General features: G+C 44.4%; 1 protein-coding gene across 6 annotated transcripts in view; it reads left to right on the top strand.

Annotated features, from left to right (window-relative positions):
• Positions 1-16,848, top strand: part of FGD6 (FYVE, RhoGEF and PH domain containing 6) — a 133,961-nt gene that overhangs the window by 110,128 nt on the left and 6,985 nt on the right. For 4 of the 6 annotated variants that reach the window (XM_089308772.1, XM_002711207.6, XM_089308769.1 and 1 more), the window contains exons 15-20: positions 5,100-5,202; positions 5,698-5,844; positions 6,720-6,822; positions 8,556-8,683; positions 14,558-14,686; positions 16,165-16,313. In XM_089308772.1, the coding sequence (XP_089164898.1) occupies positions 5,100-5,202; positions 5,698-5,844; positions 6,720-6,822; positions 8,556-8,683; positions 14,558-14,686; positions 16,165-16,313 (759 nt within the window). Of the gene's footprint in view, positions 1-5,099; positions 5,203-5,697; positions 5,845-6,719; positions 6,823-8,555; positions 8,684-12,360; positions 12,497-13,917; positions 14,141-14,557; positions 14,687-16,164; positions 16,314-16,848 lie in introns of those variants that run through there. The other 2 variants (XM_089308771.1, XM_089308773.1) reach the window with 2 other exon arrangements.

Raw genomic sequence — 16,848 nt, 5'->3', positions numbered from 1 at the left:
CCCTTCTATTGGAGGGTTTTCCCCCTTGATAATGCATCCAAATCATTGAGAAACTGGAACTTAAATAAGTTTGCAAATTCGCAAATCATGTAAATTTACATTCTATAAATTCTATAAATACAAAAATATCTGACCTTCTGTCTGAGGAAGATGCTGATTCTTCTGCCCAATATGTTACCAAAATTGACCTGGAATGTCTCTGCTGGATGCTGTGGGCAAATGTGTGTGGTCTATGAGAAATGTGTTATCAAGAGCTGGTAAACATTGTCTTGGCAGAACCCCACACAAGAGAGAGCCAGGAGTGGCTAAATGAAAGAAGAGCATATGTGACATGATTTGCACAGTCAAATCACATTCCACATGGTCCCAGGGCTCCACAAAAATCCAACAGCAATTCTCAAATTAGCCATCTGCCCCTCTTTTCTCCTACTTCTTCCAGGAAGAAGTGGGAGTGATGGCACTACTTTGTGAATGTTTGATTTGAAGCCTGAGCATGTGTTATTGAGGGGTTGTTCAAAGAATGTGAACAGAGGCTGGCAATGACTTGGTGATCAAGGGTTCAATCCTTAACTGCACATGGGTCTGAAACAAGCTTGTGACTTGTAGTCTACATTGTCTAACCTTGACGGTGTGTAGTGATGTTGTACCGAACGTGGGAATGTGTATGTGTGAGAGTCATGTGGATTCCATGACATAGCTCTCAGGATGAGGCATGATGACATTAGGGAGGCGTTTAGTGCAGTGGGCTGACATGTAGTTACTGTTAAACCATAGCTAGTTTTGGCAGTAATGCAACAATAGGGAAGATAACTAAGGCAGGTTTTGCTTGGATTTCAGGAAACGGGGTTGTTTCTTTTTTATTTTGTTCTTTAATCAGTAATGGAAATTTGAGAAATATTAGTTTTTAAGTTGTATTCGTAAACTCTGTTTCTACCTTTTAATCAGTATGAATGAATGTTTGAAATGGCACTTAAAGACATTGAGTGGGAAAGTGCATTTATGAGAATGATTATTGTGGGAAAGATCAGTGGTTTCTATTTTTTATTGATCTTTTTATTAAAAATTTATTTATTTATTTGAAAGTTAGAGTTACACAGAGAGGGAAGGAGAGGCAGAGAGAGGTCTTCCATCTGCTGGTTCACTCCCCAGATGGCCACAACGGCTGGAGCTGTGCCAGGATCAGGAGCTAGGAGCCAGGAGCTTCCTCTGAGTCTTCCCATGCTGGTGCAGGGGCCCAAGGACTTGGGCCATCTTCTACTGCTTTCCCAAGCCATAGCAGAGAGCTGGATTGTAAGTGGAACAGCCGGCCAGTGCTGCGGCTCACTAGGCTAATCCTCTGCCTGCGGCGCCAGCACCGCGGGTTCTAGTCCCGGTTGGGGCGCTGGATTCTGTCCCAGTTGCTCCTCTTCCAGTCCAGCTCTCTGCTGTGGCCCAGGAAGGCAGTGGAGCAGCCAGGACTTGAACTGGCACCCATATGGGATGCCAGCACTGCAGGCGGCAGCTTGGTCCTCTGTGCCACAGTGCCAGCCACATTGACCAGGATTCTTAATAGAACAACACTTGCCTAATGTGTACCATTATTTATGGTGGAAATTTTTATTTTAAAAATATTGTCTGAAATTGAAACATACTTGAAATTAGATTGAATAATGCAATGAGCCACATTTTTAATAACCTGGACTCAATCTTTTGCCACCCATCTTTTTGTTTTACAATTTTCTAAAGCATTTTAAAACAAACTTCAGTTATCAAGGCATTTTACTCCTTCAGTGAACTTCTTTTAAAATTACAGACATTTAGGGCCAGCATTATGATACAGTGGGTAAAGCCACCTTCTGTATGGCCAGCATTCCACATGGGTGCTGGTTTGTGTCCCAGCTGCTCCACTTAGGCAATCCAGCTCCTTGCTAATGTCGCGAAAGGAAGTGGAGGATGGCCCAAATGTTTGGGCCCCTGCCACTCACGTGGAAGACCTGGAAGAAGCTTCTGACTTTTGACTTCAGCCTGACTCAGCCTTGATTGTTGTGGCCCTCTGGGGGATGAGCCATCAGGTGGAAGAAATCTCTCTCTTTCTCTCCCTCTCTCACTCCCTGTTTTTCCCTCTCTCTCTGTAGCACTGGCTTTCAAATAAATAAATCTTTAAGAAAAATACAGGCATTTTCTTAGATGGTCACAGTCCCATTTTGATGGATTTTTTAATTTTGATGGAGATTTAATGTTTTAAGCTTTCTGACATTTATTTCTTTATTTGAAAAGCAGAGTTATAAAAAAGAAAAGAGGGGCCGGCGCCGTGGCTCACTAGGCTAATCCTCCGCCTTGCAGCGCCGGCACACCGGGTTCTAGTCCCGGTCGGGGCGCCGGATTCTGTCCCGGTTGCCCCTCTTCCAGGCCAGCTCTCTGCTGTGGCCAGGGAGTGCAGTGGAGGATGGCCCAAGTGCTTGGGCCCTGCACCCCATGGGAGACCAGGATAAAGTACCTGGCTCCTGCCTTCGGATCAGCACAGTGCGCCGGCCACAGCGTGGCGGCCATTGGCGGGTGAACCAACGGCAAAGGAAGACCTTTCTCTCTGTCTCTCTCTCACTGTCCACTCTGCCTGTCAAAAAAAAGAGGGAGAGATTTCCATCCACTGGTTCACTTTCCACAACTGCCAGGCAGGGCCAGGCCGGAGCCAGGAGCTTCATCCAGGTCTCCCACATGGGTGGCAGGGGCTCAAGTACTTGGGCCATCTTCTGCTGCTTTCCCAGGCACACCATGCAGGAGCTGGATCGGAAGTGGAGAAGCCAGTACTCAAACGTGTGCTTATCTAGGATGCTGGTATTGCAGGCAGCAGCCTAACCCACTGTGTCACAATGCTAGCCCCAAGAATTTTAAATTATTAAAGGCTTTCTGTCTCTCCAAGTGTATGTATAGATTTGTGTACTTGTTTATAATACGTACAATATACCTTTCAGTTTTGAGTATGCAAAACAAAATTTAAACAATGGCTTCATAAATGTGTTGGTGTAAGTGATAATTTGGAGTTACCACATAGTTTTTGGGGAGAAACACAGTTGCAGAAATACAGAACAGAGCTACTCTTTGCTGAACTGGCTTTCCCCTGTTTGGTGCAGTCCCATCAAGAGGTAAGTTAGGCCGGTGCCGCGGCTCACTAGGTTAATTCTCCGCCTGCAGCGCCGGCACCCCAGGTTCTAGTCCCGGTCGGGGCACCAGATTCTGTCCCAATTGCCCCTCTTCCAGTCCAGCTCTCTGCTGTGGCCCGGGAGTGCAGTGGAGGATGGCCCAAGTGCTTGGGCCCTGCACCTGCATGGGAGACCAGGAGAAGCACCTGGCTCCTGGCTTTGGATCGGGGCGGTGCGCCGGCTGCACTGTGCCGCCGAAGCGGCCATTGTGGGGTGAACCAATGGAAAAGGAAGACCTTTCTCTCTGCCTCTCTCTCTCTCACTGTCCACTCTGCCTGTCAAAAAGAAAAGAAAAGAAAAGAAAGATGAACGTATCCCATATCAGAGTACCTGTGTTCAATTCCTACCTCCTCCCCCTACCCCTCCCCATCTTCCCCTCCCTGTGCTCCCCCTCCCCATCTTCCCTCTCCCAGTCTTCCCCCTCCCTATCTCATCGCCCTTTCCCCCTCTCCTTTCCCTTCCCCCTTCCCTCTCTGTCCTCTCTCCTTCTCCCTCTCTTCTCCTTCCTCTCCTCCCCCTCCCTCCCCTTTTCCATCCCCCTCCTCTCCCCCTCCCCCCTCCCCCATCTGCTAGTTCGTTCCCCAAATGGCCACAAGGAGCTAGGCCTGTCCAAAGCCAGGAGACTCTCTTGGGTCTCCCACATGGTGGCAGGGGCCCAAGGACTTGGGCCATCTTCCACTGCCTTCCCAGGCACATTAGCAGGGAGCTGCATCAAAAGTGGAGCAGGGGGCCAGTGCTGTGGTGTAATAGGTAAAGGTGCCACCTGCAATGCCAGCATCCCATATGGGTACTGGTTCAAGTCCTGGCTGATCCACTTCTGATGCGGCTCTGCTATGGCCTGAGAAAGTAGTAGAAGATGGCCCAAGTGCTTCTTGTGAGAAGGATCAGCACAGCTCTGATCATTATGGCCAAGTGGGGAGTGGATAGAAGACCTCTCTCTCTTTCTCTCTCTCTCAGCCTCTCTCTATATAACTCTGTCTTTCAAATAAATAAATAAATCTTTTAAAAAAGAGAGAGAGAGAAGAAAAGAACCAAAGTGGAGCAGCCAGGCCTGGAAGCAGCACCCACATGTGCAGCTTTACCCACTATGCCACAATGCTGGACCCCTAGCTCTTCTCTTGATTCCAGCTTCCTGGTAATGTAGAGGCTGGGAGGCAGAGGTAATTGCTTAAGTGTTTAAGTCTCTAACAACCATGTTGGAAACCTGGGTTGAGTTCTCAGCTTCTGGCTGCCTCGGCCCAGACCTGGCCTTTGCAGGCATTTGGGGAGTGAACCAGTGCCTAGGATCTCTCTCTAAATAAATAATTAACATAAGTATTTTCAAAAAGGCAGTGAATTAAAGACATCTGCTGATAAGCTGGAGTGGGGACAGAAAGCTTGGTGGTCTGACCAGGTGGACAAGCCCTAATGACAACTGCAGGCTGTTCCCCTTATTAACTACTCTTTCAACGCCTGTTTTATAACACCGATGATAAGTTATTTTAGTTATCTTTAGTAATCTAAAGATGTTTTGTATCCTATCTTATAAATTCACATGTGAAACTTGACTCCTTAGAATATTTTTAGATTTTAGGATTATATCTTAGAAACCTCTTGACCATATAAATAATCATAATGATTAATTGTGCAAGTATCTCTTAAGCCGAGCAAAAATACTTCCAGTTCTAGAGACTTCAGAAGCAATTTAGCAATAAAGCAGTACTTTCAGAAGGAAAAAGCGCCCTATGCTTGCTAAAATGCCAGGGCCTCCCTGTCGCCTGCTCTGATTATTTGTTCACATAAGCCTCAGGGTCCTGCTGTGGACTGGGATTGTCGGAGGGTGGTGGGATCTGTTGCCATGGGAGAAGGAAAAGAAGCAAGAAGAAGGCCAAGAATAAAAGCTGACATCTGCTTGATGGGCCCTCCTTTTCTCCCCAACAGCTCTGCCACAGAAAGGGATGAGTGGCTGGAAGCGATTTCCAGGTCAATAGAAGAGTACGCCAAGAAAAGAACCACCTTCTGTCCCAGCAGGAGTCTCGAGGAGGTAGCCTTCTGTCTCCCCTCCCCCCTTTTTTCAGTGTGTTTCAAGCAATTTTTACCTTAAAGAAACGTTTCGCAGGCGTTTAGAAAAGGGTCTAACGTGTGTTAGATGAGGATTGGAGATGTGTGTCTAATTGCAGCTCAGTGTTCATCCTTCTGTCTGCATCTGATAGCAAGTGTATGATGACATATGGTGTAGTCATGGTTTTTCCTGACTACACAACTTCATTGTAGAAAATTTAGAAAATGTGAAGTCGTTTCAGGATGAAAGTAATCAGCCGTCGTCCCACCACAGGCATCATTTTATTTTGCACTGCAGGATTTCTGGAATGTAGCTCATTTTAATATCCTGAGAACATGAAGAATATAATAGCCCCTATTTCATCCCGCATCTTTCATGATAGTATCAGCACTGTGAGACGCCACTGCCAAATACAAAGCTTGGTTCTGTAGCAGGCAGCATTCCTGGAGGTAATCAAAAGTCATTCTTGTTCTGCAGGCTGACTCAGAAAACAAGGAGGAAGTTACTCCCCTTGGATCAAAGGCTCCCATCTGGATTCCTGATACCAGAGCCACAATGTGTATGGTCTGCACGAGTGAATTTACTCTGACCTGGAGACGGCACCACTGCCGGGCCTGCGGAAAGGTTAGCAAGGACAGTACCTCTCCATTGTGATGTGTCCCTGCTTGAGTGAGGGGGAAAAAACACAGCAGTTGTTTCCTCTTCAGGAACTGGGACTGGGACTGGGACTGGGACTGGGACTGGGACTGGGGGGGGGGGGGGGGGGCGGACTTGATAGAGAACTTCCCTCCTCCTACCCGTCGGTTACTTTAGAATGTCGTTGAGAAGCAAAGACGAAGAAACTCACCACTAAACAGACCCTCCCATGGACAGATGATGGCTTAAACTGCCTCTCTCAATATCCACAGTGTTCAGTAGGGGGAACTTTCAGTGTTGAAGATATCCCTAGTGATGTTTCTAAGCCTTCATGACCTCATTAGTAAAATGAACGTAGGGACAATGACATTAGAAATTTTTCAAAAAGTTAAATTGAGTCCTACTTTAGATAGCACTTAGTACAGAACTTGACCCTTGAAAGGGAAGCTGAAAAGTGGCCACAGCTGCAGAAGTGATGAATTCATAAATTTTAAATAAGTTTTTTATGGTATATAATTCTTCCAATTTATCATTAGTTATGACAGTTCATCTCTTACTGTGCCTAATTTACAAATTAAGTTTTATTATAAGCATATATGTGTAGGAAATAATAGTATGTATAGGGTTTGGTTATACCTGCAGTTTCAGCCATTGTTGGAATATCTTGGACCATACCCCTTGCATATCAGAAGGGATTACTGTGCTGTGTGTTATCATTCTATGCTTGAACCTCATAGAGTTGTGATTGAGATTCGTGACTATGAGAATATTTTTGAAAAGTAGACAGCACTATAAATTATACACTACTTTGTGGCTTGGAAACAAAAGTTATTCTAAATGAAATAATTGCATTGTGTTTTCAGATTGTGTGCCAAGCTTGTTCATCAAATAAGTATGGCTTAGATTATTTGAAAAATCAACCAGCAAGAGTATGTGAACATTGTTTCCAAGAACTTCAGAAATTAGGTAATATATAACATTTATCAAAAAATTCCTTTATTCCCCGGGTGCTTTGCAGCAGCCTTCTGAGAGAATCATCTTTGGTACATTAGCAATATGATTCTTCTCTCAAACTTAGCATGATGCTTTCTTAGCTCATATTTTGTGGTAATTCAAAGAAAGATTGGACTGAAATTTGTTTTTACTCTGAGAAAAAGCATTTGCTAAGAAAACTGACTTGCTGGGCGGGTATGGGGAGAAGAGCCGCTACATTCCTAAAGCTGTACCTATGAAATTTGTATTCATTAAATAAAAGCTTTCTATAAAAAAAAAAAAGAAAAAAGAAAGCTGACCTTCTAGGAGATGTAATTACAGGGTGAAATGCTTAAAGCAATTAAAAGAGTCTTAACATTCAAGTAATTTTGACATTTCAAACTTTACCAGCAGTATGCTTGTTACAAATCATTTTTTTTACCTGTCTATAAAGCACTTCTCTATGGGAATTTACTAAGTGGCATTTTTTAAGCCTAATTTAATCCCTTGGGATGATTTAGTGAGATCTATTTTACATTCAAACATGCAGCCTTTTGACCAAATACCAAATTATATTTCCCGTCTGCCTGTTCACTGTTTGCAGGTATCCTGAAGTTAAAGTGAATGCAGCTAGCAGGACTGCTTAGATCTATATTGTGGGAAGGGATCCTTAGTTAAATCTCTGAGTCCTACAGAATCTAAATTTTAAAAAGATTGTCCTTCATTTCCATGAAGAACAGCTTTTGGTTAGCAAACAGGAATATCTAATTGAATAAAATTAGATTACATGTTATTTCTAAGCAGCCACATCCATCTATTTCTTTGCCAGCCTTTCTGGTCGTCCTTTTGTTCTCTGGGTATATGGCAAAAACTACAAACACTAAACATTTATCTTTGAATCATTTGGTCAGTAAATCTTGTCAATTTTATCTCTGAATATCTTTGACTTTAAGTCTTCATCTGAGTCCTAATAAGGCCTTTGTTGTCTCTTGTCTGTACTAACATCATAATTCCCCAACCATTTTCCCTATTGCAAATCCCTCCTCCTTGCTAATGCTGGATTTATGGTGAATCATCTGCTCATGTCACTCCCTAGCTTAAAAAGCCTAAACAGTGCAGATTCCTGAGAACCAGCCCTTTTTTTTCCAGCCTGATTTCTCTCTAAATAGATGATCTCATTTTGTACCTCTTTCCCTTTGCTCACACTGACATCTCTGGGTGGAGTGTTCTTCTCATACCTGGCAAACTCCTATGTAGAGCAACTGAAACTCCTCATTCTCTTCTCAGCTTTCCTGGAATCTCCACAGTCAGAATTCACTGCTCCTTCAACTGTGTCCTATGGCCTCATTATTTAGTACTTTGTTCATTATAGTATTAGTATTTGGTCTAGTATCTAGACACTGAACAACATTGGGTTTTGTTTTAGAGAAGTCAATAGGGAAGGTTTTGTTTGGATTTTTAAGGTTGTAGTACATTGTTATTTTCAGAATTCACAAGGCATGAAGGAATAATTCCTTTATGAACTTTAAGTTCAGAAGTGTAAAATCATAGATAGCACAGAATCTCTCCCATTCAGCTCCCAGCTAATCATCTTCCTTCCCCATAGGCCTTACGTCTCTTGTGTGACATTCCAAGGATATTATATGCAACACGGTTTACTGACCTGAATTAAATTGAATTGCAGAATGCTTATCATTGGCTACATAAGTGTACCTGGTTTATTTTAGATCATCAGCATGCCCCTAAGATTGGATTTCCTGGAAATCACAAATCTCCTTCAAGCGCCTTATCATCAGTCTTACATAGTATTCCATCAGGGAGGAAACAGAAGAAAATCCCAGCTGCCCTCAAAGAAGTAAGTGTTTCCATTAAACTTGCAGTGTGATAGGGGCTGAATTATTCATAGGCTTATCGTAATACACTGTTTTTCTTTTATAAAGGAAGATGTCATTTCCCGCAACTATTAAAATATGAATTTTAATACTGATGATGGGTGTGACTGATGGCTTACAGTCTTGCCCAGTCTCCCTTAAGACCCAAGTCATTTAGAAAACTGCTGTTGAAAGGTTTGAAGAGCATTTTATAGCAATGATAGAAAGTAAAAATAAGTTGGACACACATTAATTTTTTTCAAGATTTATTTATTTTATTTAATAGGCAGAGTTAGAGAGAGAGGAAGAGACAGAGAGAGGGATCTTCTGTCTGCTGGTTCACTCCCCAAATGTCCATAGCAGCCAGAGCTGGGCCGGTCTGAAGCCAGGAGCCAGGGGCTTCTTCTGGTCTCCCACGTGCTGATGCTTTCCCAGGCACGTTAACAGGGAGTTAGACCAGAAGTGTAGCAGCCGGAACTCAAACTGGCATCCATATGGGATGCCAGCACCTTAGGCAGCAACTTCAGCTGCTACACCACAGTGCTGGCCCCATGAATTTTCAAAAGTCACTTTGAGGAGGCCTCCCATACCAGAGGAAAGAAGTTCATAAAATATTCTGGGCATTTTGTTAGCATTTACTAACTGATTTTTGTTGGTATTGGTTAGTTATGTACTACTGAGGTCACTGACAGTAGGCTGTCTTTTCTTTAAAATGAAAGGAAAATTTGAAACATGCTTAAACCTGCCAATGGCATAATACATGGGAATCATTGATATCTTACCCTCATCAGTTAAATGTCAGTCAGCAAGTAGCAAGAGAACAAAAACAGCATTTCCTTTCTGCCTACTCCCATTCTGACTAGTTAACAGTTCCACCTGGGCTAATTTTATGGCCAGGTAAGCAGGGTTTCTAATTGGGTTCTCTTGCTTCATTACTATGGAGGTGTTCTATGAAAGTACCAGAAGCAAACAACTCTAAAAATTTGACCAAGATCATATTTCTTATGGGAAGTTAAGAGTGTATTCCCAGTTGAAGTAGTATCAAGTGATTTTTTTTTAAAGAGAGGGAGAGAGGCACAAATAAAGTACCATCTTTTGGTGTCATTTCTCAGTGTTCTATCTCTTTTTTTTTTTTTTTTTTTTTTTTTTTTTTTTTTTTGACAGGCAGAGTGGACATTGAGAGAGAGAGACAGAAAGGTCTTCCTTTGCTGTTGGTTCACCCTCCAATGGCTGCCGTGGCCGGTGCGCTGCGGCCAGCGCACCACGCTGATCTGATGGCAGGAGCCAGGTGCTTCTCCTGGTCTCCCATGGGGTGCAGGGCCCAAGCACCTGGGCCATCCTCCACTGCACTCCCTGGCCACAGCAGAGAGCTGGCCTGAAAGAGGGGCAACCGGGACAGAATCCGGCGCCCCGACCGGGACTAGAACCCGGTGTGCCGGCGCGGCAAGGCAGAGGATTAGCCTAGTGAGCCGTGGCGCTGGCCTATCTCTTTTTTTTAAGATGTATTTATAGCCGGCGCTGCGGCTCACTAGGCTAATCCTCCGCCTTGCCGCGCCGGCACACCGGGTTCTAGTCCCGGTCGGGGCGCCGGATTCTGTCCCTGTTGCCCCTCTTTCAGGCCAGCTCTCTGCTGTGGCCCAGGAGTGCAGTGGAGGATGGCCCAGGTGCTTGGGCCCTGCACCCCATGGGAGACCAGGAGAAGCACCTGGCTCCTGCCATCAGATCAGCACGGTGTGCTGGCCGCAGCGCGCCAGCCGTGGCAGCCATTGGAGGGTGAACCAACAGCAAAAGGAAGACCTTTCTCTCTGTCTCTCTCTCTCACTGTCCACTCTGCCTGTCAAAAAAAAAGAAAAAAAAAAAGAAAGATGTATTTATTTATTTGAAATGAGAGTTACAGAGAGGCAGAGGAAAGAGACAGACAGACAGAGGTCTTCCATCCGCTGGTTCACTCCCCAAATGGCTGCAACAGCCAGAGCTGGGATGATCTGAAGCCAGGAGCCAGGAGCTTCTTCCGGGTCTCCCACATGGGTGGCAGGGCCCCAAGCACTTGGGCCATCTTCTACTGCTTTCTCAGGCCATAGAAGAGAGCTGGATCGGGAATGGAGCAGCCAGGACTCAAACCAGCACCCATATCAGATGCTGCCACTGCAGGTGGCAGCTTTACCTGCTAAGCCACAGCACTGGCCCCATGAAGTGATTTTTAAAAAAAGATTTGCTTATTTATTTGAAAGGAAGAGTGACACAGAGGGGGAGACAGAGAGATCTTCCATCTGCTGGTTCACTCCCCAAATGGCCACAACAACCAGGTCTGAGCCTAACACATGATAGCAGGCAGGAACTCTCCTGGTCTCCCACAGGGTGGCAGGTCCCAATTATTGGGGCCATCTTCTGTGGCTTTCCCAGGCATATCAACAAGAAGCTGGGTCAATAGCAGAGTAGCTAGGACTTGAACCAGCACTCTGATATAGGATGGTGACATCAAAGTAGCTTAACCTGCCCCACTGTGCCAAAACATTGGCCTTGATATAAAGTGATATAGAGCCAAATTCATTAAGTAGTAAGTACAAGACTTCAAGTTCTAATCTCCAAGTTTCTATGAAACTGGTGAAGTCAATCTGTTCTGTCCCTGAGTTCCTGCATCTAAATCTAAATTCATAACTTTGAGGTTCTTAATAAACAGAAATGGTTCTCAGTACCATATAATTTTTCACCCCTCCCAGTGATGCCACAGTTTCTGAGTATAATTCTTGTCCATTTACTCCCCTCTTGAGTTAAATTCCACAGCATTTGTTGTAAAACTCTTTACAGTCTGGACTAACCTCAGTCTAACTCCAGTCCCAATGTATATGTCCTTCTACCCAACCACACAAGCAGGCCTCCCACTACAAACCTCTGCTTCCTGATTGCAGCCATTGCCTCCTCTACGCTACTGGTTCTCAAAGTGTCCTCCAGACCAGTAGCATCAGTGTTCTGTAAACACTTGTGAGTGTTAGACCTATCGGGCCCCATCCAGTCTGCAGAATCAGAAACTCTGCTAGGCTCTTGTGATTCACACCTGTGCTGAAGTTTGAGAACTACTTCTTTGCTCCTCTGCAGTTAGACTGGAAAAATTAATGTATCTAATTAAGTGCCGTAAAAGTTTATTTAGTTGAGATGATGAGCTGAAATTCAGGTAGCATATGTTAACCATTTTTAAAGTATACAGTTTGGTGGCATTTCATGTGCTCAGAATGTTGTACGACCACCATCTGTTTGAGAACTCTTTTATCGTCCACAAAACGTCTGTACCCATTAGATAATCAGTCTCCCTTCCTCCCTTCTCCACTCCCTGGTAACCTCTGGTCTGCTTTCCATCTCTCTGGAGTTGGCTATTCTAAGTATGCCATATAAAAGGAATACAGTGCGTGACCTTTGTATCTGGCTTCCTTCACTTAGCACAATGGTGTGTGTGTGTGTGTGTGTGTGTAAGATTTTTATTTATTTGAAATGCAGAGCAACAGAAAGAGAAGGTGAGAGTGCTCTTGCATTAGCTGCTTCACTTCCTAAGTGGTTGCAATGGCTAGGACTGGGTCAGGCTGAACTGAGCCTGGAGCTACATCTAGGTCTCTCACACGGGTGACAGGGGTCCAAGCACTTGACCCACCCTCTGCTACTTTCCCAGGTGCAGTAACAAGGAGCTGAATCGGAAGTGGAGCAGCCAGGACTGGAACTGGCTCTTCCACATGGGACGCCTGTGTCACCTTAATCTGCTGCGCCATAGCGCTGACCCTAGCACAGTGTTTGAGGATCACTGAAAATGTAACATGCTTCAGTACTAGAGCATGTATCAGCACTTTGTTTCATTTTAGGTCTAATATGTGCACATAAGTATAATAATTTATCCATTCATCTTTGAACATTTGGGTTATTGGGTTATGAATAATGCTACTGTAAACAGTCATGTACAAATTTCTCTGTGGACATATGTTTTCATTTACCTATATACCAAGAATTAAAATTTCTTAGTCATGCGGTGATTCTATGTTTAACTTTTTGAGGATCTGGGAAGTTGTGTTCTTATTCCAGTAATGTTGAAAACATTTTTAGGCCGGCGCCGCGGCTCAGTAGGCTAATCCTCCACCTCGCAGCGCCAGCACACCTTGTTCTAGTCCCGGTTGGGGTGCCGGATTCTGTCCCGATTGCCCCTCTTCCAGGACACCTCTCTGCTGTGGCCCAGGAAGGCAGTGGAGGATGGCCCAAGTGCTTGGGCCCTGCACCCCATGGGAGACCAGGAGGAAGCACCTGGCTCCTGCCTTCGGATCAGCGCGGTGCGCCAGCCATGGCAGCCATTGGAGGGTGAACCAACAGCAAAGGAAGACCTCTCTCTCTGTCTCTCTCTCTCACTGTCCACTCTGCCTGTCAAAAAAAAAAAAAAATTTTTTAGAAACTCTTCTATTTTAGAATTACATTGAGATCCTCAGTAATGGAGAGTATTTCCCTTGATTTGGATTATTATGATTATTATTATTAACCCATATCATTGAAGAAATATTTTCAGTTTAGCAATTAAGTTCGTTAATATCAATTTTATTTTATTTTTTTAAGATTTTATTTATTTATTTGAGAGGTAGAGTTACAGACAGTGAGAGGGAGAGACAGAAAGGTCTTCCTTCCATTGGTTCACTCCCCACATGGCTGCCATGGCCGGCGCTGCGCCATTCCAAAGCCAGGAGCCAGGTGCTTCTTCCTAGTCTCCCATGCAGGTGCAGGGGCCCAAGCACTTGGGCCATCCTCCACTGCCTTCCCGGGCCACAGCAGAGAGCTGGATTGGAAGAGGGGCAGCCGGGACTAGAACCGGCACCCATATGGGATGCTGGTACCGCAGGCAGAGGACTAACCAACCTACTGCTCCACGGCACCGGCCCTACCAATTTTATTTTTAAACAATTACAAGACTATTCATGGCTATTCAGCATTATGACTGGTCATGTTATGTAGCCAGTCAACTAATTCTAAGATATTCTTTTTTTTAAGATTTATTTATTTATTTCAAAGGCAGATTTACAAAGAGAGACAGAGAGAGATCTTCCATCTGCTGGTATACTCCCCAAACGGCCACAATGGCCAAGGCAGGGCCAGGCCAAAGCCAGGAGCCAGGAGCTTCTTCTGGATCTCCCCCATGGGTGCAGGGGCCCTAGTGTTGTGGCATAGTGGGTAAAGCCGCCACCTGTGATTTCAGCATCCCATATGGACACCAGGTCAAGTGCTGGCAAGTCCTGGCTGCTCCACTTCCAGTCCAGCTGCCTGGGAAAGCAGTAGCAGATCGTCCAAGTCCTTGGGCCCCTGCTCCTAGGTGGGAGACCTGGAAGAAGTTCCTGGCTCCTGGCTTTGGTCTGGCCTGATCCTGGTGAGTGTTTGGGGAGTAAACAGGCGGATAGAAGATCTGTCTGTTTTTCTGTATCTCCCTCTCTTTTTGTCTCTGTAATTCTGCCTTTCAAATAAATAAAATCTTTGAAAAGACAAAAATGGACACAATACACAGTCCTCAAAGTACAGCTTTAGAAAAGCATTGTCGACTTTAGATTTTTTTTTCTCTTGCTAATCCAAAAAACAGATGAGTCTACAAAGAAGACATGCACAGACACATACAAGCACAGTTAAACTAGGTAAAATTCTAGACTTACTTGTGAAAGCGAAGGTTTTTATGTCCATTTCAATGTATTCAGTCAGTACAGTGGCAGACTTTGAAAATACCTTATTTCATTCTAAACCTTGTGTTATTATATTTATTACTTACAGCATGTAATGACCACAAGCAATTTTGTTGTCTAAAATATATCTCAAAACCATTAAACTGTCTGTGGGGCTTGCTTATCCAGGTATCAGCAAACACAGAAGATTCTTCTATGAGTGGCTACTTGTACAGATCAAAGGGCAATAAGAAACCTTGGAAACACTTGTGGTTTGTCATAAAAAATAAAGTTCTATATACATACGCTGCAAGTGAGGTAAGATATGTAATCTAATGACAAGTAGTTTGGGAGTCTTGTAATGCAACTGGAAATATTTTCAGAATCCATGTTTTTATGTTATTTTGATTTGCTCCTGGAGAGGGGAAATGCTGTTGATGGTATTTTTAATGTGAACAGTGATCTTTCTCGCTTTGTATCTGGAGAGCTCTTACTCAAATGTATTAGGAAGTTTTCATAGTATAAAACACAAGTATTTTTGGTATTATGTGACTACTGACTACATTAGAGGGGAAGCTGCTGCTTTTTTTAACTTTTTTTTTATTTTTTTATTTTATTATTATTATTTTTTGATAGGCAGAGTGGACAGTGAGAGAGAGAGACAGAGAGAAAGGTCTTCCTTTGCCGTTGGTTCACCTCCTAATGGCCGCTGCGGCTGGCGCACCGGGCTGATCCGAAGGCAGGAGCCAGGTACTTCTCCTGGTCTCCCATGGGGTACAGGGCCATCCTCCACTGCACTCCCGGGCCACAGCAGAGAGCTGGCCTGGAAGAGGGGCAACCAGGACAGAATCCGGCACCCCGACCGGGACTAGAACCCAGTGTCCCGGCGCTGCAAGGCAGAGGATTAGCCTAGTGAGCCGCGGCGCTGGCCGCTTTTCTTTTTTTAAAGATTTATTTATTAATGTGAAAGTCAGAGTTACACAGAGAGAGAAGGAGAGGCAGAGAGAGAGACATCTTCCATCTGATGGTTTACTCCCCAATTGGCCTCAGTGGCCGGATCTGTGCCAATCCGAAGCCAGGAGCCAGGAGCTTCTTCTGGGTCTCCCACGTGGGTGCAGGGACCCAGGGACTTGGGCCATCTTCTACTGCTTTCCCAGGCCAGAGCAGAGAGCTGGATTGGGAGTGGAGCAGCTGGGACTCAAACTGGTGTCCATATGGGATGCTGGCACTGTAGGCGGTGGCTTTACCTGCTACGCCACAGCACCAGCCCCAACCTGCTGCTTCTCTCTGCCAGGCTCTCTGTGCTGCACACAGGCTTTCTGTGACCACACCCCAGAATGTGTTGATCAAACAACCTGCATAGATAAGATAGGCTTTGTTTGTGATAGAAACAGTTTCTTAGCTGTTTGCTCTAATTCTGTTCTTTTCTCCCATCTGATCACCCTGTGTTCCAACATCCTATGACAACCATTGCTGTAGGGTCCAGGCTTTTCCATAGTGCTAAGATCTAGAAAAATCAGTTGCCTTTCTGAGCTGTGTTTTTAGCATCCATAAAATGGAAGCAATGTAATGAACATTATAATGAATATAATGCGGGAAAGACAGTGAAATTCAGTGGATGCAAACATATTGAAAATTGTCTAACAGTATCTGGCACATAGGGAGGTGGAAGAGGGTCATAGAAATGAGTAAGTTGTTAGGATTATCATTGTTTTATATGTGTGTATGAAATTAGACCTGTAGAAATCAAGAGTTTTCATTACAATCCTGTCTTCATTTGTGTATTTGTAAATTAGGACGTGGCAGCTTTGGAGAGTCAGCCTTTGTTAGGATTCACTGTAACTCAAGTGAAAGACGAGCATTCGGAGTCTAAAGTATTTCAGTTACTGCATAAAAACATGTTGTTTTATGTGTTCAAGGCAGATGATGCTCACTCAGCTCAGAAGTAAGTAACTGAAAGGCATTTTTCTTTTATACATAAGATTTGATTTCAAGTTGTTACTTTAAATGTCTGACTTTTAAAACAACCTACTTTAAGGCATGGGGACAACTCAGAATTTAAACTAGAGATCCAAATTAAATTTAACATATTAATCAAACTCTTTACAGTTGTTTTGAAATAAGGCAGGGGTATCCGGAACATTTTTAGGAGGCAGAGGGGAAAAGAAAATAGGTAGGCCCGGCCAAGTGTCCCGTCTGCAGATGACCTCAGAGGAGGCAGCGTGATGCTGCTCTGCAGGAAGAAGGGAGGCGGAGGCGTCTGACCCCTCCCTCCGTGAGGGGAAGAGTCTTCCCTTGAAACATCGCGGGACCTTGGCAGTCCAGTGATTCAGTTATGCCAGGGAACAGCGTGAGTTTAAACAGCTGCTTGCTAACATACTTCTCTGGGGAAAAGGTCAAACACATTAAGAGGCTCCCATGCTGTTCTCAGTGACTGAGTGGATGGAAATGGATATCATTTTAGATGATGAAGGCTGAAA

The sequence above is a fragment of the Oryctolagus cuniculus genome, chromosome 11 (assembly GCF_051225735.1).
Source record: "Oryctolagus cuniculus isolate XC-2025 breed Fujian yellow rabbit chromosome 11, ASM5122573v1, whole genome shotgun sequence".
Classification (NCBI taxonomy): Eukaryota; Metazoa; Chordata; class Mammalia; order Lagomorpha; family Leporidae; genus Oryctolagus; species Oryctolagus cuniculus.
Note: the sequence above shows the minus strand (reverse complement) of the source record. Positions and strands in the feature narration are given on the sequence as shown.